We start from the raw sequence: 21,835 nt of genomic DNA on the forward strand, positions 1-21,835 counted from the left end.
CATTGTTTATCAGGTGGGATAAAGATTGTCGGCCGTTCGCCCAACTTTCAGGCCATCTTCTGGACTTTTCTTCCTCCAATGGCTTCCGTTCTAGCATCAGAGATCTATCTTGTAGTGGGAAGTGTAGCAACTTCACAAGGATGCTGCCTGAGCCAAATGAGTTGGTATCTTTCTTAGCGTTTCAATGTGAAAGTGTTCGTTACTGAATAGAGACCCATAAATTGCCTGGGGCGAATATCAGGGAATAAGGGCTATCGCATTGATTCTGAACTAGGTATTTCTGCTAGTTTTGCTGACACTCAGTTCTGTTTTGCTTTTAAGAAATTGTCGGAAATGCTCTTCTAGATTAACTCAGGCATGTTGTCAAACTGATACCATTTAAATGGCAAATAATGTTTTATTGCAGTTACTTTTTATGTGATTTGTGTTTTGACAGTGAAATTTAACTACTGTGCAAAAACTTTTCTGATGGCAAAGGCTGTGCAGAGACTTTGAATAAAGTTTCTTTGTGATTGTAGTACTGTGCAGTAATGTGTCGAAAAAACCCTTATTCAAATTATCTCATGCAGTTGCTTTAGAAATGCTTCTGGCTATCTCTCTCTGTGTGTGTGAGTCCATGCACAGCCACCCAGCTGTGAAAAATTATTGGAAAGCATGTTTTTCAAAAGGTTTATACAGTCATACTTAAATAAATATAAGGACCCAATCTTATATATGTTTATTTGAAAATATGTCATACTTAATGTAAGTATAAAGTCCAGTGCCTGTTTGTTTGGAAGTAAGACTTAAAATGTTCAGCGAGGTTTACTAAAAATAAGTATACAATCACCCAACAGCCTCACATTCTTTCTTACATAATAGTCTGTTGTCCACAAGAATATAACAATTTTCTATGATCTTGGATTGTTTCAAGAACTTGTAGCTAGACATTTGATCGGTGGCTTTTGTTAATGCATTGTTTTATCAGAAATATAGCTAGAACAGGGTTTGGATTGATTTTTGTGAGCTCAGCTTAGAATCTTTTTGACTTATGCTACAAAAACAATGGTTCTTTCATTTTTGTGTGTATATTTGATAGGAAAAAAAAAATCCACCAATCCAAAAATATAAATGTATGTTTTATGGTATTTGCAAAGCATGTCGAATGAGTTCACAGAGAGCTCTGAAATCTCATGAAATAGAAAAGTTGAATTCTTTTCTGCTGATAGAATGATAGTGTCAGATTTTATTTTATTTATTAGTAAATGTAGGGAAGATTGAAGGGAGAAGTCCTGTTGTGTAAGCAGACATTGTAAAGTGTTGGTTCTTCTGGAATCTGTCAATCCTCTATATATTAATATATGTACTGTAAGTGCTGTTATCTACTCTATGTCCACATGCTGAACTTTATGCATTCTCATCCTGGACTGTGTTGCTTTGAATAACTGTCCCTATGCAGAATTTTTATATATTCAGAGATAATTTTATAGGTACAAATATACACATTTTATTTTCTCATGAGAGTGCAGAGAATGTTGGAATCAGATGACTTATAAATATTGGTAATAACAATAACACAAGTATTAAATGCTAATCAGTTTCTGAAATGTTAATTGATAGTTCAGTTGATTCCTTTGTCTCGTTATTTATTTATTAGGATAGTACACTACAAGGCTGTACATTTCTTTGTATGTTTTTGACCCTGACAATGCCTGAACAACATTGATATACAATTTCAAACTGTTGTTTGAACCAAACAGTAAAGATCAATATACCATTGAATTTATCACTGGATGTATTTTCTTTCTTTCTTACTTCTTCCAAATTCTTCCTCATGATTTGATTTGTTCCTCTCCTATCATAGGTTTCGATTTATTCATATTTGAGAGTATGTAATTTGCCAATGAATATGAATAAGCTTCTTTACGGTTAACATCCCTTTGAGTGGATCAAAGAAAAATTCTGAATTATATTATTTCTTTTATGGGCTTTCGTTGTTCTCTCATAAAATCTTACAAAGTCTCAACAGTGAAATTGTGTAACTGTGTTACACAATTAATAACTGTTTTTTGATATCTGAAAATTGTAAGACTTTTTCAATGCTCATGATGTTGTTGACCTCCTGAAAATGTTACTGACTTTTAGTTTGTAGTTTATCACATAAGAACACATGAAATAATTCTGCCCAGTTCTGATAAAAACAATTGATCAATGGAACCATGGAAATGGGCCAAAAGAAAGTAGGCAATGAGATAAACTGATCTACATAGGCAGAAGGAAAGAAAATAATATCCCCATGTATTGATGTATGCTTCATGTATGTTCATATATTCATGTATTAATACAAATTTCGCTTGCAAGCTGAAAATGACGCACTGTGGGGTTTCATTCCAGATTTTTCTTCTCCTCTGATCTTAAAGCTTTGGGAAAATATTATATACCCCAAAGATATGTGTTAGAAAAAAAGATATTTTCAAAATGTTTTGTTTTTTATACTCAGTTTAAAAAGACCCACAGAAATCTAGTAGTTTCAGCATCACACGTATTTATAATTATTTGCCTATTTTTCTTCATGCAAAGTGAAGATTGAAAGAGTTATGTGGTAGCTATTTTATAGATAATTATTGCAGTAATTATGCAGCAGAGTAAATTAGGGATGCTGGTTAAATAAAATTGTTGCAATTTTTCATCCTTTAGTTGAAAGATGTATGAGTGTTATGCAATCTGGGACTCAGATGATTAAACTCAAGCATGGAGCCAAAGGGTTAGTGCGACTTTTTTATCTTGATGAGCACAGGACATGCATCAGATGGAGGCCATCCAGAAAAAGTGAAAAGGCAAAAAGTAAGTTCTTTTGAAGTTATTACTTACTTTGCATGTCTTATGGTGTACTTTTTAATTCGCAAGAGCACATGTTTTATGCTTATTAAAAATGGGTGCCAGCTCTTCCCCACAGCATTAGTCCATCACTAGAAATGATTGTGATTAAGCTTGGTGCCAGTATTATTGTTGTTAGTTGTGAAGTTGTGTCCAACCCATCCCAATCCCATGGACAATGTTCCTCCAGGCCTTCCTGTCCTTAACCATCCCCTGAGACCATTTAAGCTCACACAGACTGCTTCAGTGACTCCATCCAGCCACCTCGTTCTCTGTTGTCCCCTTCTTCTTTTGCCCTCAATCTTTCCCAGTATTAGACTCTTCTCCAGTGAGTCCTTCCTTCTCATTAGGTGGCCAAAGTATTTGAGTTTCATCTTCAGGATCTGGCCTTCTAAAGAGCAGTCAGGGTTGATCTCCTCTAGTCCTGACCGGTTTGATTGCCTTGCAGTCCAAGGGACTCGCAGGAATCTTCCCCAGCACCATAGTTCAAAGGCCTCAATTCTTTAACGCTCAGCCTTCCTTATGGTCCAATTTATGGTGCCAGTATTAACTACATCAAATTAAGACTGGCAGTCATAGGAAAGAGAACACTTGATCTCTAGTTGTCTTCTGATTCGTTGTTCATAGGCTAAAAAAATGAGCATATAAGATATACATGAGATCATAATGTAAAATACGTTCTATATTTTCATCTGTACAGGTAGTCCTCAACTTACAACAGTTCGTTTAGTGACCAAAGTTGCAACGGCACTGAAAAAAGTGACTTATGACCATTTTTCATACTTACGACTATTGCAGCTTCCTCATGGTCATGTGATCAAAATTCGGACATTGGCAATTGGTTCATATTTATGAAGGTTGCCTGGGATGTCCTGGGATCATATAATCATTTTTTGTGACTTTCTGATGAACAAAGTCAATGGAGAAGTCAGATTCACTTAGCAACGGTCTTAATAATTTAAGAAGTACAGTGCTTCACTTAAAAACAATGAGAAGAAAGGTTGTAAAATGGGGCAAAACTCACTTAACAATTGTCTTGCTTAACAACAGAAATTTTGCGCTCAATTGGGCTTCTAAGTCAAGGACTACCTGTATGTCAAAGGGAGTCATGCTTAACTCATCTCTTTTTTACATAGTTTTGGTGAATAAGCAAAATTCCTTTTGTGAGGGTGGGGTAAGTATTCCCTGTTAGCTTTCATGTCTTTGGAGTCATATATTAAGAAGGCATTTATAATTCCTGCTACAATTTTATTACAATTTATCTCCATAGATTTTCTTTTTTTAAATTGAAGGTGCAAAACATTTCCTACATGAGTGAGGTCAAAGATTTCATTTCACTGTTTTGTATTTTGGGGAGTTATTTTGGGTGGATTTTGTGGGGCAAGAATGGGATCAGGCTTAAGGCTACTTTCAGAATGCAATCCTTGACATGAAATGCAGAGCCACATCTGAGGTTTACAGAAGTTGTGCATTTCTGAATTTATCGTAGATAAATTAGTTCCTAGATTAATTTATTAATGTAAAATAGAATATTGCAATCAGCTATAATATGATAAACCAGATTATACCATTTTATTATTGTTTTCACAGTCATAATTGATTCTATCTATAAAGTCACTGAAGGTCGGCAATCAGAAATATTCCATCGCCATGCAGAGGGCAACTTTGATCCAAGCTGTTGCTTTACAATTTACCATGGCAACCATATGGAATCATTGGATCTGATAACTTCTAACTCAGAGGAAGCACGTACCTGGATCACTGGGCTGAAATATTTGATGGCTGGGATAAGTGACGAGGACTCTCTTGCTAAAAGACAGAGAACACACGATCAATATCCTTTCAAAGCATTCTATTCTGGGACAATATAGTGATTCTGATTGATTTGTTTTTATTTATTCATTAATAATTTTTATGCCACCTTTATTATTTTGTAGGTAATTCAAGGTGATGAAATACATAATACTTTCCCTCCTTTCTTCCTCACCTGTGAGCTGAGCTGGGCTGAGAGAGACTGACTCGGGGCCTAACGTCATCTAGCTAGCTTTCATGCCTAATGTGGGACTAGAACTCACAATTATTTATTGCACGTACAACAGAGGTGGGTTTCAACAGGTTCTGACAAGTTCTGGAGAACCGGTAGTGGAAATTCTGAGTAGTTCAGAGAACCGCTAGTAAAAATTCTGATTGGCTCCGCCCCCATCTATTCTCTGCCTCCCAAATCCTAGCTGATTGGGAGGAAATAGGGATTTTGCAGTAACCTTCCCCTATAGTGGGGTGGGAATGGAGATTTTACAGTATCCTTCCCCTGCCATGCCCACCAAGCCATGCCACGCCCACTAAGCCACACCCATAGAACTGGTAGTAAAAAATTTTGAAACCCACCACTGACGTACAAGGTCTACTTTCAGTAGCAATTCTCATTTTAGGCACTTATAGAGTAACAATTTGGTTCAACCTTTTAAATCCATCAGCCATTACAAAATAGCTAAATGGGCTCCAATTATAATAACTGGTTCCAAGCAAGGGAATAGTACTTTATAGGTTTTTTTTTCCTTAAGGTACTTAAAAATGATGTGGAAGCATTTCTTTAGATTTTTCATGAGCACAGCACTTCTCTGCTGCATATAAAACAAGCATTTATTTATTTCCAAGCTTTTACGTTAGTCTAAAAAAATAACCAAGTTGCTTTAAGGAGTTGACTTATTAAAGTTAATGCAGTTCATATAGCAACTGTCTGAAGGCTTCCCCCCCTAGATTGCACCAGAAATGTGGGAAAAAAATGGGGTACTTTAATGAATAACAGAGAAGTGCTGATCAATTGTTCTAATTGGCTCCCATCTGTCTGTAATCAAATGTTGTAGTCTTTAATGATTCATTAGAAAGAAGCAGCAATTTAGTTTCTAAACTGGTGAGTCTGATCAACTCTATTCGTATGAAACTATAACCTCTCTTTTAATTTTGTATTGATTGACCCCTTTGGAGGAAATGTGTAATTCTTACCCTCTACTATAATTTCTGTTTATTTATTTGGCTGGTTTTATTTGCCTTCACAGCACGCAGAATTGGAGCAATTGGCTTGGTGATTCTGCTTTGTTTTTTCCTGTTAATCATGGCAAGAACATAACACAGAAACATGGAGTAATTGTGTGCAGTTCTTTTCAAAGTTCTCTGTGGACAAAGTGGCTTAGTATTTTAATCACATTGTGTCTTTAGACGCGGTGTGGTCTCTACTCAGGTGGTTTTATGAGATAGTAAAATGCCATTTAGTTTCTGTTGGGTTATTTATTCATTGAGTATTTTGTATTTTACTCACATATTATAATCTATTTGCCAATTCTGCAAATACACTAAAAAAAAAAAACCACAACCCAACATGCAATTCATTTTAGAACAAAGAAGCAGAAATCATTAAATTAGGATTACAAACACCAGAGTTTCTCTCAGAGACAAATTGCTGTATGTATGAAAGAGAAAGGGCGTGAAAACATGGTAATTTTGGGCATCCTGTTTAATTAAAGACCAAATAAACCAGGGGTGTCAAGCTCACGGCCCGCGGGCTGGATGCATCACGCACTGGCCACGCCCACACCCGGTTTAGTGAAGGGGAAAAAAGCCATGATACATCACGTGATGATGCCATGACGAAGCAAATTTGACACCCCTCAAATAAAGTAACCTAAGGACAAATCTCTAGAGACAAAGTCATTTCATTCCAAAAAGATTATGCATTGGAAAAGCATTCCCCCCCCCCCCCCCGTGAGGATATTGGATGATGAAATGGTTTGATTTGTCCCAAGTTGCCAAGCTAAAAAGAAAAGAATGCCAAATATGCTCATTTCCGAATTTCAGCTCTTGTTATCATAAGGCAGAGAAACACTTGCCATCATTTTATGGCTAATTACTCCATAAATTACTTATGTAATTTCTATCTTTTCCGGCTTTTGGAGGTTTCACATGGCTGCCATGCATTTGGTTATGCAGAAATATTTCTTCAAGCCTTGTTTGCATGATCAGTTCTGGCAGATGGATGACTGCACAGAGAACTGGGCCCTGTAGCATCTCCAGCTGGAGTGAGGATATAATGGCAGACACTAAAGGGTATGGATTCCTAGCAAAAATGCCTCTGTTCCATTTGTCAGAAGTGAACTGGGAGCAACTGAAGAAGAAAAAAAAGCACTAGAATTAATGGGTTATTAAATTATGGAAGAAGAACCAAACCAGATGGAACAGGATTGGTCCATGGAGAACTATTTCTTTAAAATAAACGATGGGCCCAGAGAGGGGAAAGAAACTAAATTGGGTCAATTGTATAAGAGAAGAAGTTTAAGCACTTATGGTTCAGATCAAAAAATTCCCTGGGCATTTATTTGCAATAGAAAGAATATCCTCACTGGTCATAGAAATATTTGAGTGTAGCTTCCTTTTATTGTGATCAGAAAAGCTCTGTGTGAGGGAAGGTAAATTTACATTTGGACAATAGTGAAGCCAAAGGATTTCTTCCAGTATTGTGAAAAGGTGGTGGTGTGGGAAACAGTTGCAATCAAAGGCTAACCTGCGATACTCAGCATGGCAATGTTGTTCTACTAACAGTACTGTTTCTAGTATTAGTTGGATCATCTTTGTAGCCCCTCAAAGTCTGCTCCAGAAGAATGGAAGACAATGTCTTTCTAATCAAATATTCAGATCTGGGGAGCTTCTGTGGATCTGTGATTGATACTTGATGGAGTCTGAACGTTAACCTAGGAAGGGAGTTTTTATGAATTGATGAGGCCACTATAACAAATATAGTATCTCTATACAACATAATCTTGCTAGTATTATATCATCAACTTCAGTTTTGTATCTCTAAGGGCTCATTTTAAATAGACATCATTTCAAAATTATCTTAAGACAATGGACATCTTTCCAAAACTGGGCTGCCACAAGGAGAGGTCCAATCAATATGTTGGTTTTTAATTAACTTTGGTTTTAGTTATTGTGTAATAAGTAAGTTGCAGCCTTCTTTCCAACCCTCCCAAATCCTGGATAGAAATTTTGAAAACTAGTTTTAAAGTTTTTGTAGGGTACTCAGTTTGGAACTGGTTAAGTACTAGATGCTGTATATTCCATTTCATCATAATTTAAAGCAGCACTATTAGTGGCTCCATATCTTCCTTATTTCTCATTCATATGTGTATTTGTACATATTATCCCCTACTTTAAAAAGAAACAAGCTGATTCCTTCTGTGCTGTACGTTCTTACCATTATGCACTGATTTACGTAATCTTTCTTTACACTTTTGCTTTTTTCTCAATAATGTAAAAGTGTATCCCAATATTTTGATAAAGTTTATACTTTCCTTAATTTGTCTCCACTTGGGTGAAGCAAACCTTTCAGGAAGCTGATAAGAATGGTGATGGTTTGCTGAATATTGAAGAGATTCATCAGTTGATGCATAAACTGAATGTCAACCTACCCAGAAGAAAAGTAAGACAAATGTTTCAGGTGAGCTTTCTTTCTTTTTCTATCTATAAATATAGATATTAGTCTCTCAAAAGAGAAATCTAAAGTTGCAAGTACGGTAGCTGTCAGCTGATGACCCCAATTGAAACTGTAATTTATGACACTATAAACTATATCGTTGTAAAGCAACATGTCACATGATCACATCACTTAGCAACCACAACTGCAATTCCAGCTGCTGTCACCAAAAATTATGGGTTATTAATTGCAGGGATTTCTAGGTGAGAAACATGAGGATGCTGCATGGGGAATAGAGAATGTGATAGAATGTGTACCTGGAGAAGAGGCAGTATGTTCCATCAGAGAAAAGCCCAAATTAAGAGGCTGCATAGTCCCAAAGTGGATGGGAGAAGGGAGAAGAGATTTAGAGCAGCCACACCTAGAAATATATATTTCTATTCATATATATCTCAGTATATATCTATTAGATTAGAGTTACAGCTTTAATTCAGCAAGATTCTGTCCATCAGGTGCAAGCAAATAAAGGATTGGAGTGAGTCATTTTTGGTCCCAGGGCTTTGATTTGGTCCTTTTACTGAGTCATCTTTGGTCCTGGGTGTTCTGATCTAGCCTTCCTGTGTCAGTAAAACACACAAGTAGTTTTATTTTAACAGCTGGGAATTCTGTTCATTCACAGATGAATCCCAAATAGTTGTAAAGAGTCCTTCGGGATAAGGCTGATAATCACCCACTTTTATCTCTCTTGACACGCTGCCAAAGACCTAATTGGCAAAGCCACATGGAGTCCAGAATCAAACAGAGCTTCAGACTTTATTTATTTTATTTTTATTTTATTTTATTGGATTTATATAACGCCCTACTCCCGAAGGACTCAGGGCGGTGAACAGCCAAAAAGATAAAACACACAAACTATAAAATTTAAAAGACAATATAAAAACCCATTAGATAATTTGGCCCAAAACAAATTAAAACACCCCTAATATTTTAAAACAAATTTACAATTTACAATTTAAAAGGGAAGTTAGGCCAGGCCAGCCTGCTGAAATAAAAAGGTCTTGAGGGCACGGCGGAAGGTGCGTAAATCCGGGATCGTCTGTATCTCCGGGGGGCGCTCATTCCAGATGGCAGGTGCCCCCACAGAGAAGGCTCTCCCCCTGGGGGCCACCAGTCTACACTGTTTGGCTGACAGCACCCTGAGGAGCCCCTCTCTATGTGAGCGTACTGGCTGGTGAGAGGCTACTGGTGGCAGAAGACGGTCCCGTAAGTAACCAGGTCCTAAGCCATGGAGCGCTCTAAAGGTGGTAACCAAAACCTTGAAGCGCACCTGGAAGACCACCAGGAGCCAGTGCAGCTCGCGCAGGAGAGGTGTTAGATGGGATCACCACGTCGCTCCCATACCCACCCGCGTGGCCGCACTCTGAACCATATACTGCACAGAATTAACATTGCTTCCTGCAAAGGCCCACATGCCTTTGCTCTTCTTTTAAGTCTTATGGGAGGGGCCAATCATCTCCAAGCCCTACTCCTGAGTCGTTCCTTTTGTTTTAACTGTTCTTGCCTTCTGCCAGCTCTGCGCATGCGTGCACTGGGAACAGGCTCCCCCTGTTTCTCTGCCTTGCTGAGGTCTGACTCTGGAGGCTCCAGAGTAGCACATACCTCCTAGATGGCCCTTTCTCTGCCTCCGACACAGAGCCCTCATCCGAGCCTTTCCCAGACTCTAGGACTGGCCCATGTTCCTCCCCAGCCTCCTTACTGTCCGACTCTGCTGCCAGCTCCGCAGGCTGCTGGCGGACCACAACACTGGGGCTAAAATCGAGGTGGCAGCTAGCTGAGATTGCTGAAGGCCCAGGTCTTCTACTTTGGCCTCAGTATTGGCACTGCTCTGCTGAGTGTTTCTATACAAGGTGGCCAAAAAAGGCATTGATTGGAGGGGAATAGTTGGGTGGTGGCATTGCAGCAGCCCTGTGCTTATAGGTCCAAACACCCAAATCTTGATCATTGGGGACCATGATCATGAGGGACACCTTATTGGCCATAACTTTGGGCCCAGATGCCCATTTTTTCAGCATCGACACAATTTCAAATGGTTGCTGAATGAATAGTTGTAAGTTCAGGGCTACCTCTATCAATGAAGATAAATGGAGAGTTAGTACAATGTATTTGTTTGTTCATGAAGGAAAGATCAAGGGGAAAGACTCATCAAGGCATGTCAGTATTGGCATCTGGCTCTTGTTGGATTGGTGACACATCTCACAGTAGTCCACCCTCAAGGATTTATTATATTGAGATAACTGCAGATGGTATACTTATTTACCGAGCATATTAAGAGGCTGGTGATTAAGCATGGTATCAATTTTGCTAGCTCGGGTTAAGTGACAAATTTATTGCTCTAACAGCTTTATTGGTCACCTCAAGTTTTGGGATTATGAGAGGGCAAGAAAAAAAACTTCTCATATTTCATCTTTATATTATTTTATACATTTTTTTCAAGTTTCCTATATTTTCTTTTCCCCCAAATTAAATTTCAGACTCATACTGCTTCATTGTAGGGATATTTACCCAGCTGCTTAAACATTGTACAATAGTTTCTTTTTTTAATGTATTTTCCAGCTTTTACCTCATCCGTTTTGAGGGATGTTAATCGGAATGTAGAAAATTCCAAGTTTTATTGCAAGACAGATTTGTGGAAAGGCATTCAGAGATTGAAAGTATAATTTAGTTGATGCTTCTTCTGATGATTTCCAATGTGGAGTTTACCTTTTTCAGAATAGCTTCACCCAAAAGAAACTATGATTATCCATTATATTATATTATAGTTTTCAATGATCAGTTTAAATGAAACCAGAATTTCATATTCATGCTTTGATGCCTGTCTCCTGAAAGAATTCTGTGATTTTTTTGGCTCCGTTTCTTGGCAACTGCATTATGGGTCCTACAGAGTTCAAATTCATTCAAAGTATTGACATTTATATGTGACCAGGAGGGTAGCTTCTCTGGAAATAAAGGGTGAGGGTGTCATAATGTCTTAATGACATGAAACTTTATTCTCTTTTTAAACCATTCTACGTGTCCCACAAAAACAGGAAAATGAATTGAGTCAGAGCAAATACATTGAAATTGAGTTCAGATAATAACAGAATAACAGAATTAGGAGGGACCTTGGAATGCTTCTAGTCAACACCTTGCTCAAGCAGGAAACCCTATATCATTTCAGACAAATGTTATAATACAGAATATGTATACAGAATACTGAAGTATGTTTAGTTTCTGAATTATGCCCCACTGAAAATGGATTAATCTATTATATGGGGAATGCATCATATGTAAGATACCCTGGTATGCATTACTAAAATATTCCATTATTGTCACTTCAGAATAGAAGTGTGACTTTTATTAGTTCAAAAAGATGTACAAGCTTCAGCCTTATTTGGTCAGGAATTGTGAGGCATCTCCTAGCCTAGCCTAGTAGTCCCCCAACTGTACTGATGCAATGAATTTTGTATAATGCTACCTTTGAAGAGAGAGTTCAAAGGCTTCAGCCAATCTGAAATAGAACTGCTAGCTCTGATCATATTTCCTGATATAATCATATGATTCGATAACTTTGGTATTTGCACTGGCTGCCAATCCATTTCTAGAATCATTTCAAAGTGTTGATGATTTTCATCTTCAAAGCTTGAGCCCAGCCTATAGAAACAGCTAAAGGTACACTTGGCTTTTGTGTGTTGTGCCAATTAATTGTGCCACATTAATTAAGTTTAAATTAAAATCAATATTATGTATGTTCATATTAAAATTGGCAGTGTTTGGGTGGCCTGATCAACCGTGGGCCCATGCAGTTGTGGGACTGGAGGTTGGAAATCTCAAATCTAAAGAGACATTTCTTTCTCTTCCTCCTTAACTCTCTAGAATGGATTAAGTATTAGTTGACTGAGCAGATGAATGAAGTTAAAACTGGGAAGATAGCTTAAAATGTATTTGTTAGTTTACTTTATTAAATATATTTCAATCACACTTCAATCAAAATGACTCTTAGTGTCTAATATAGAACAAATACAATATAAAATATGTCCAGTGAGTGAGCCTTCTCAGTTATGGCCATCAATATTATTTTCCACCAGTTTAGATGACAATTATTTCCCTTCCCTTCCCCTTGAGATTTGTTGTGTTCTTTTGAAAATACACACTTAAGTCTCTTTTGGTCCTGATTACACAGTGGATATGTATTCCTGCAAAAAAAAAAAAAAAAAAAAAAAAAAGTGGAGCTATTTAGGTTTTATAAATTAAAACCTAATTTATATATATAAAAAAAGTCTCACTAAACAGGGCAATCGTTAAGCGAGGACTACCTGTAAGGAAACTATAGCTGTATCTAACTATTGCACTAGACTGTTTTTAATGTGATATGAGGGAAATAAGGCAAACCTCTGGCTAATCCATTCCAATGTTGCCTTTCCTTCTCTGAAGCTCTTATTTCAAGTTATAATTAATCATTAACATGTCGTCAAAACTCTAAACTCAAGGTTTTGTGATCAATGGTTTCTTAGAATAAGTTAGCTTCATAATATATTATGAATTTGGCTTGTTTCAAGCCTGTATTAACATTGAATGAACTAGTACACTACAGTAGGGGTGTCAAATGTGTGTCGTCATGGCGGCATCACGTGATGTATCAGGATTTCCCCTCCCCCTTTGCTAAACCAGGCTGGGCGGGGCCAGCACGTGAGTTTGACACCCCTGCACTACACCTAACAGAAGAAATGGTCACATAACTCTATTTTCAAAATAACTGCAGGGTAACAGAGTTGACACATATGTAGTGAATTTCTTGAAAGGTTTTCTTACACATTCTTGAGAGCAGCAGTTCCAATTAGCCCTTTCTGTTCCACATATGCACTGTTGTTGTGTGGTTGGCTCTATCATGCAATTGATCCAATAGCAGCCCACATACACACCATAGATACAGTCTGACTCACAATAGCTTCTGTAACACAAATGATGTTCATCCACTTTAAACCTACTGGCTTTATTTGAATCCATACTGAGTCAGCAAATGTAGCATGAGCCAGAACTACATGCAATCTAGATTATGTATAATCTAATTACAAATAGCTCTAATTTAATGTGAAAACACTTTACTAGGCAGAATTAAAATTACTATTACTAAAAGGATGCTACAGAGATTCTCTTGCATACCTCCTTTAAAGCTTACAACAAGTTGATTAATATTTAGCAGTGTAAGTAGACTTTCTTTTGAGTCCATTATTGTGTGGATTTAGCAACAGAGATCATTATTTTAAAAGACCATCGTGAATATTGTGCACATCTGAAGCAAATCCTCTTAAGTATATACTATATTTACAAAACCAAAATCATGATAAGTGACTCTTCTTTGAGGACAAATCCTCATCACAGTAAAAAGGGAGTTAGTAGTTGAACTAGTTCCTGATATGCAGTCTCAATATTGTTGAAAATCATAAGTATCTGGCTCCAAGATCAGGAGATACTGCTGTTCTTATTATAAATAAATAAATATCAGTCTGTCTTTAGTGCTATTAAAAGATCTTATTACACAGACATTTTGCAAACACTTACAGGATTATATTATATTCTGATCAGTTAGTATGGGTCAGGTTGTGTTTACGCTACCATAAAATAGCCATAGTGAAATCTTGACAAATAGAAAAACTTTGGCAAACATAGTGTGTCATTCCCAGCTACCTCTTGCATTCTCCTTTTTTTAAAAAAAATTAGGCCTACATTTACATTTAGCAAGGATTAATATGCATTGAACTCAGTAGAAATTAGCTTGAAATAAACATATTTTTTACCATAATGTAAAGTTGCAAACCTTCAATCTATACACATGGATCTACTTAGGGGTGAGGATCTACTTTGGAGTGAGGATCTACTTTTAATTGAGTGTGCTTAGCAATACAAATGGAATTAGATAATTTACTGTTTAGATTCTTGAAGTGTCTTGTAAGAGATCAGAACTGAAACCTAGAAATTGCAATTGCAACTAGTAGATTTATATAGTGTCAGCTATATCAAACTATAAGGTATCAACATGATGACAAATGCAGGATAAAGCCATCATGCAAATGTCACAATTATGTACTTGCTGACATAACATCTAGTATTAATGATAACAAGCATTGGGATAGTACAAGAGCACACTCACTAATGAATGCAAATATACACATCCCAGGATAATGTTATAAGATCCAAGCTAGAGAGAAGTTCCCTGAAGATGGGCTCCAGCACAAGTCCAAAAGCTCAGAAGACTAAACCTCTGGTCCCGGTAACCTATCCAGATTTGATCCGATAACACACTCCTTTGTTGTGCCAGTTAAAATGCATAAGGAATTGATAACTAATATAAAGTTCCTTAAGATCAAATGATGCACACAAATAAGCTATACTATCTTTGGGAATACCCTGTTTATTTATGTTAGTTCTGTAATTGCTGCAGGCAAAGCAAAAAAGTGAATGGCTGTGAATCATAGAGATTCTATGATTCATAGAATACTACCCTTTTCTCCGAAAATAAGACCCAACAGGAAAATAAGCCCTAGCATGATTTTTCAGGATGCTTGTAATATAAGCCCTACCCCCAAAATAAATCCCAAGTTAAGATCATCAACAGATATTTAATTTAGTACTGTATTTTCCCCAAAATAAGACCTAACCAGAAAATAAGCCCTTTTGGAGCAAAAATTAATATAAGACCCGGTCTTATTTTGGGGGAAACACGGTAATGATTTTTTAAGTCTTTTGACTTCTCACTTAGTGCTCTCATACCATTACTGCTTAGGTCTGGTGAGAAAAGCTGCTTTCTTGCAAACATTTAATGCAATTTGCTGAAACCTTAAAACATTCTTCCCTATTGAATTGTATGTTGACACATGGAGTGGCTGTTTGCCAAGGCAGAATGTAATCTAAGAATGGCAAAGGTTGTGAAGAATGATGCTTAGAGGCAGCAGGTTGAACTGGACATCTTACTATAAACCAATGTTATTGTTTCTAACTTGATGATAATTACAAGTAGGCGGACAGTTAAGGAATAACTGGTATAACAATAATTAGGGTATAACCCAGTGGTGGGTTTCAAAATTTTTTACTACCGGTTCTGTGGGTGTCGGCGTAGCATGGCTTGGTGGGCGTGGTTTGGTGGGCGTGGCAGGGGAAGGATACTGTAAAATCTCCATTCCCACCCCACTCCAGGGGAAGTTTACTGCAAAATCCCCATTTCCTCCTGATCAGTTGGGACTTGGGAGGCAGAGAATAGATGGGGCTGGGGCCAGTCAGAGGTGGTATTTACCGGTTCTCCAAACTACTCAAACTTTCCGCTACCGGTTCTCCAGAACTGGTCAGAACCTATTGAAACCCACCTCTGGTATAACCTGTAAAACTCAGTGCCTGACAAATATGAAGTCATGTGACTGTTGATACGATAGATACAAAAATGAAGTCTTTTGACTATTGTATGCTTTGAAAAGAAGCTCAAATTGCAGTTAAAAGCAACTCAGTCTGATGCCTAAAATAGTGATTGGAATGCAATTTTTCAAATTCCTAGGTGGAATGGGCCAAAACTGCTATTCTTGGGATTTCAGTCCCAGATTGGGGAAATGTTAGTAGTGAACCTAAATTGAGCTATTTGGGATTTCACAGATGTATTTTCTTTCTATGAGTATTGTATCTAGCTACCACACATAATTGATTATGCTTTTTCCTTAGGAGGCTGACACAGATGAGAACCAGGGAACTTTAAACTTTGAAGAGTTTTCTGTGTTTTATAAGATGATGTCATTACGGCGTGACCTATACTTGCTGCTTTTGAGCTATAGTGATAAGAAAGACCACCTCACTGTTGAAGATTTTACTCAGTTTTTGAAGATAGAGCAGAAGGTAAGATGCAAAACAAAAATGATTAACACTCCAAATCATAACAAAATGTCCTCATTTGCCTTTTGCATTCTGTTGCTTTTATCTTGAAAACATTTATCAAAAAAAAACAATTATCTAATACTTGGACCCTTGAAAATATTGACATCTATACTTGTGAACAGTGAGACCAGAAAATGTTTTATGAATCGGAGCTGCATAGGTTTCATTTCTTTTATTTTGAGCACTATTTTATTTTCTATATTTTCTGTAGACCCTTACGTAACTCGAAAGTGTCACAACTCATATCTACACATTTCCAGAATGCAAAGATTTTGTTTGAAGCTGAGAGTCTAAAGAATTCAATTATTTCTTATTCAAGAAATAATTTAGCTGCTGGAACTCATTTTCTCCCATCAGATGTATATGTTGACAAATCCCTTCTGTTTGTCTGTCTCTAAATAGAAAAATAAAATTTGATTGCTTCACACAATGAGGTGTTCTCAGAAAGAGAGAATGTATTGGTTACTAATTTTTTTATAGCAAAAGAAGAACAGGAAGTTTTTGCTCCTACTATGGAGGAGCTATGGATACAACTCACTGTTTATAATGTTCAAACAGTCTAGAAATCATGAAAATCAGAATAAGATTTACAAAGCAACTGCTGCTTTAGAGCCCCTGATGCCATATATTCATTGCACTATATTCACCTGTCCAAAACCTTCACTTGAAGACCTTGCTTGTCTCCTCTATCATCTGCAGTTAGGCTGGATATTACTAGAATGACAGTTCTTGGACAGACTATATGAATACTTTTACTATTACTATTTTTTTACTATTTAATTTTGCTGTAAGCCGCCCAGAGTTCCTAGGGAGTTGGGCGGCATAGAAATGCGACTAATACAGTAAATAAATAAATAAATAAATAAATAAATAAATAAATAAATAAATAAATAAATAAATAAGTACTGTGCCACAAAAAACACTTAGAGCAGTGCTTTTTGGCACTAGAGGAGGCACTTTTTAATTTATTGGAGTATTTAAAAAGTTTTTATTGCTGTTTTGTTGTGTATTTATGACTTATACTGGGTTTGCTAGATTGATCAGCTTGGGCTGCCACTTCAATGATATCTATTATTATGTAAGTAATATTGCACCTCCTTTGCTTTAAAGAGACCTTATACATGTACCAGGAAAATGATGATCAAATGGTTTTCCCGTTACGTTAGCAGCTGGAATCATCATAGCATGTGAAAAGATAATTTGTATTAGATTCACAATATGGATTTAAAGGAGACCACATGCTTTTCTTCTTCTTTATTATTAGTGTCATGTTCATGGTGTGGAAGGACAAAAGCTAAAATATCAGTTTTGAAGCATCCAGAAAGAAAGACTATAGGCTTTGGGTATAGCTCAAGGCCAAAGCCAATATTGACACCTGTTATAAATAATTGGTATTTTGTTTCATTGGTGTGTCAGCTTTGGCTGGTCATCTGTTATTCTTTACCAATGCATTTGTCAGCTGTAATATGCCCAGCTTCTCTATCCCTGTCACTATTCATAGGGCTTATCACGTATATTCATGCAAGACAGTTATATTGTGTCCATTACTTCACTCTGGATCAATGACTTTGAAAAACACCTGCTGTCCATTCAAAAGATTGCAAACGTGCTCAGCATTATGATTTCCTTTCAGGAGACAAGTTGAGCTTTGAAGTTGAAATGAGTAATAAAAATATATATGAGACACACAGAAGAGCAGTGAACCTAAGCGCTTCAGTAATAGAATGTCAGTGGTACATATTGACCAGCACAAGTTAGCCCTATGAGGGTTACTTTATAAAGCCAGGGTAGATGAAGGTCAGGTTCAGATGATGTGCTTAATCTTTTTTTTTTGTCCATGTTCTAGACTACCTGCTAATAGCAATCACACTTTGGTGGCTTAGGACCACAAACAATTGTCTGTATTTATTGCAGTATACTTTTTTTTTTTGCATCTGTTTTTTGCTGTTTGTTTGTTTGTTTAGAACAGGGGTGTCAAACTCAAGGCCCGGTGGCCAGTTCCTGGCCCACGGGGTGCTTAGATCTGGCCTGCGGGGCCACCTTAGAAACAGTAAAGGACTGGCCCACGGTGCCTCTTCCAGGGAAAACGGGCTCCCGAGTTCCGTTTTCTGCTGTGACAGCCTCCTGCAACTTCTCCCCCAAGCTCCGCTTTCGTTGCAGGAGGCTATCACAGCAGAAAACGGAGCTTGGGAGCCTGTTTTCACTGGCAGAGTGCTCAGGCCACAATGGGCGCCTCCAACATGAGTGACATTGAGCTGGCCATGCCCACCCTGGCCCCCTGAGGCAGCCTTCAATGAAATTGAGTTCGACACCCCTGGTTTGGAACGTCACCCACCTATATAAGGACAAACCTTAAGTTAACGTAACCTATACCAGGGGTCTGCAACCTTAAACACTCAAAGAGCCATTTGGACCCACTTCCCCCAGAAAATAAAACACTGGGAGCCACAAAACCCTTCCCATGCCTGACTATTTCTTGAGCGACCACAAAACTAGCATATGTAGTTGAATTAAGCATTCTGTTTTCTTCTGAGACTTTTCTTTTCTTGGATTTATCCATGGTTGAAAAGCTCAATAAATTGCGTGCCGGTGGGTGTTGCACATTGTGGTCGTGATGCATATTTTGAGTGACAGGGAGCCGTAGCAGAGGGGTGAAAGAGCCACATGCGGCTTCAGAGCCGCAGGTTGCTGACCCCTGACCTATACTGTGATTATGTCACAAGATGAACTTAGTGTGCTCATATCACTTCATCAGATGTGCTGGATGAACACTGAAAGTGAATTCCACTGTTGATATTAGGCTGAGGCTGCAAATAAATGCTTTGTTTTATGCTGAAGAATAGACTCTGAAGGACATTGTATTCTGAAGTCTTTTCAATTCAAATTCAATTCAATGCCAACCTTTATTGTCAGAGTACAACATGTGTACAATGAGATTGGCTAAGCCTCCCTTCGAGTCTTTCATTACTTCTAGAATTTCAGCAAATTTGGAAGGATAAATGTACCTCCTCGTTCATGAACTGATAGAGAGGAAGGAAGACAAAGTTGTTACATCCAGTGCCCTGAGAGATCATCGTTCCTTAAACAAGCTTCTCTGATTGGCTTGGAAAATGAATGAACATGAACTAGAAAACTCCTTTCAAAGTACAAAGAAACATGTTTGGATACATTAGAATTTCTAGCCCAACGACAACATTCATCAGACTGACAGCCATTTGCCTGAAATGGTATAAGGTTTTCTGCCTGAGCAGGGGTTTGGACCAAAAGACTCCAAAGTCCCTTCTAACTCTGTTATTTAGTTATAGATGAGGACATTGAAATCATGGATAGGGACTTGGTGGGAATTAGTCTCTCCTTGCTATTTGCGCCGACCTGTTTTTCTTTTTTTGTTCACTTTCTGAATGCATTTTATTGAATTTTAATTTTGACTTGTTTTATCTTGTATGTTGCCCAAGGAGCCACTGTTATACAGTGGCCTATAATTTGAATGAATTAATAGATTACACTGATACTGTTTCAAACGTGCTTTTTCAAAAGGCAGCTTGTCTGTTTTTTCCTTGAGGAAGAAGAAGACATTTTGCTTCTCATCCAAGAAGCTTCATTGGTTCTGGCAGGAGATGATGGAAGAATTGATTCATTCTGCCAGAACCGATGAAGCTTCTTGGATGAGAAGTGAAATGTCGTCTTCTTCCTCCTCCTCAAGGGAAGACAGCAGGGAACACTCTTGATAAAGAATTTTATTTTATTCTTGGAGATTTCACACTTTGCTGTTCATCTAAGAGAATTCAGTTTAGCTTTAATACCTATGTAGTGCCAGGGTTATTTCATAGCGATTACACTGTAAGTGGGAGGAATCACTGATGCTCTCTGAGCTTGGTTGTTTGCTTGCAGACATTTTGCTACCAGACCAGGTAATATATTCAGTGTTAGAAAAGAATGGACTTTGCTCCCTGTTTTTATACATTAGCTCTCATTGTTGGTGGGATGTTGTTTTCTTCTTAACAGATCCTTAATTAGACTGTTGTTTACTTCTTCATTGTTTATCTGGTGTTAATCCTTGCTTATCTGGTTGTTGATTGTTGGTGAGGAGGTGCTCTGGTCTTTAATAAGAAAACAACATTCTCTCTTGAATGGTATGAGGATGTTGTTTATCTCTGTGTGTCTGTTGATGACAGATTTGTCTGAGTGCCATGCTTCCAGGAATTCCCTACTAATTCTGGATTGAGATTGATTTAGGGTGCTCACCGTTTCCCAGCTGAAACTGTGGTTAGTTCTGTCCATGTGTTGTGAAATTAAGCAATTTTCATGACGTCTTCTGACAGCTAGTTGCTAGGTGGTGTTCATGGATGTGCTGTACTGGCCTTCTGTCTGTCTGTCTCCTATATTGCAGCTGTTATAGTCTTTAGATGATTTCTATTTTTTTTTCTTGGGCTATTGGGTCTTTTGATTTACTTAAGATATTTCTGAGAGCTTTAGGTAGTTTGTGTGACCAGAATTTTCTCTCTAACACTGATAGGGTAAGATACCAAATATAAATAGACAGCAAACCCCACTCCTTTCTACCCCTAAAGATGTAACCCAGCTTAATAACAAAATGTCTGCTAGCAAGCAACCAAACTCAGAGAACATCAAGGACTTTACAGTTCACACTGAGATGCAGTTATTCTCTTCTCCTGGTATTATGAGTGTGTAATTTGCAATGCACTGAAAAGTGTAATTGATATTATCTCACGAGTTGAGTCGAAAAGTGATAAGCACAGTGTCACTAAACTGGGACAATTGTATCTAGAAAAATGACTCTAATGTTTCTTATGGTGTAGACAACATGAATAACATTTGGGTTCCCCAATTTCCACAAGAGAATGGGTACCCATGCAAAATTGTTTATGCTGGGTGACACAGCTATATATAGTTCTTTCTTTGCATATACATGTGGAAACATCTGTTGCAGAATTACAAAACTATGTTTTTTGTTTTTTTTGTTTTGTTTTTTTGGCTTATAGGCTTTATTGTACCATAAATCCTGTGGAAAAAATACAATTTGGACCAGAGAGATGCATGATTTTAGTTATGTTCACTGTTTAACTGCAGTATTTAAAGCATAGTTGTGATGCTTTTACAAAAACAACATATATAATTTTCAATTCACTACTGTAAAAGGTCATTGAAAAAATCCTGACAGTTGCAGTTAGAGTTGACTGCACACCAAGTATGACCATGGGATTTTAAACTTTGACATATAGGTCACTTTTTCTCAGAAAGCAAACAAAAATATATATCAATTTTGTCTTTGATACAGATGAATACTGTGACAACAGAGTATTGTTTAGACATCATAAGAAAATTTGAGGTTTCAGAAGAAAACAAGAACCAGAATGTTCTGGGAATAGAAGGTAATATATTTTAGCATTTCAGTTCCTTTGGATGCTATTGGATTTCAGCTCCCATCATGCTGCTCATCCTTGTCTATTCTAGCAGGTGATTGCAGAGATTGTACTTCGAAAACATATGAAGAGTGCTGCTTTGAGAAAGATTAGATTAATATGTCAGTATGTAAAAGAG

The 21,835-nt window shown here is 37.4% G+C and overlaps 1 protein-coding gene across 1 annotated transcript in view; it reads left to right on the plus strand.

The window, feature by feature from the left end:
• PLCH1 (phospholipase C eta 1) overlaps positions 1-21,835 on the plus strand; it is a 130,504-nt gene that overhangs the window by 58,963 nt on the left and 49,706 nt on the right. The window contains exons 3-7 of the mRNA XM_070945186.1: positions 2,677-2,823; positions 4,447-4,690; positions 8,215-8,344; positions 16,064-16,234; positions 21,573-21,666. Coding sequence (XP_070801287.1) covers positions 2,677-2,823; positions 4,447-4,690; positions 8,215-8,344; positions 16,064-16,234; positions 21,573-21,666 — 786 coding nt within the window. The remainder of the gene's footprint in view (positions 1-2,676; positions 2,824-4,446; positions 4,691-8,214; positions 8,345-16,063; positions 16,235-21,572; positions 21,667-21,835) is intronic.

The sequence above is a fragment of the Pituophis catenifer genome, unplaced genomic scaffold, assembly GCF_029215685.1.
Source record: "Pituophis catenifer annectens isolate HBS135680 unplaced genomic scaffold, rPitCat1.0.hap2 SCAF_6, whole genome shotgun sequence".
Classification (NCBI taxonomy): domain Eukaryota; kingdom Metazoa; phylum Chordata; class Lepidosauria; order Squamata; family Colubridae; genus Pituophis; species Pituophis catenifer.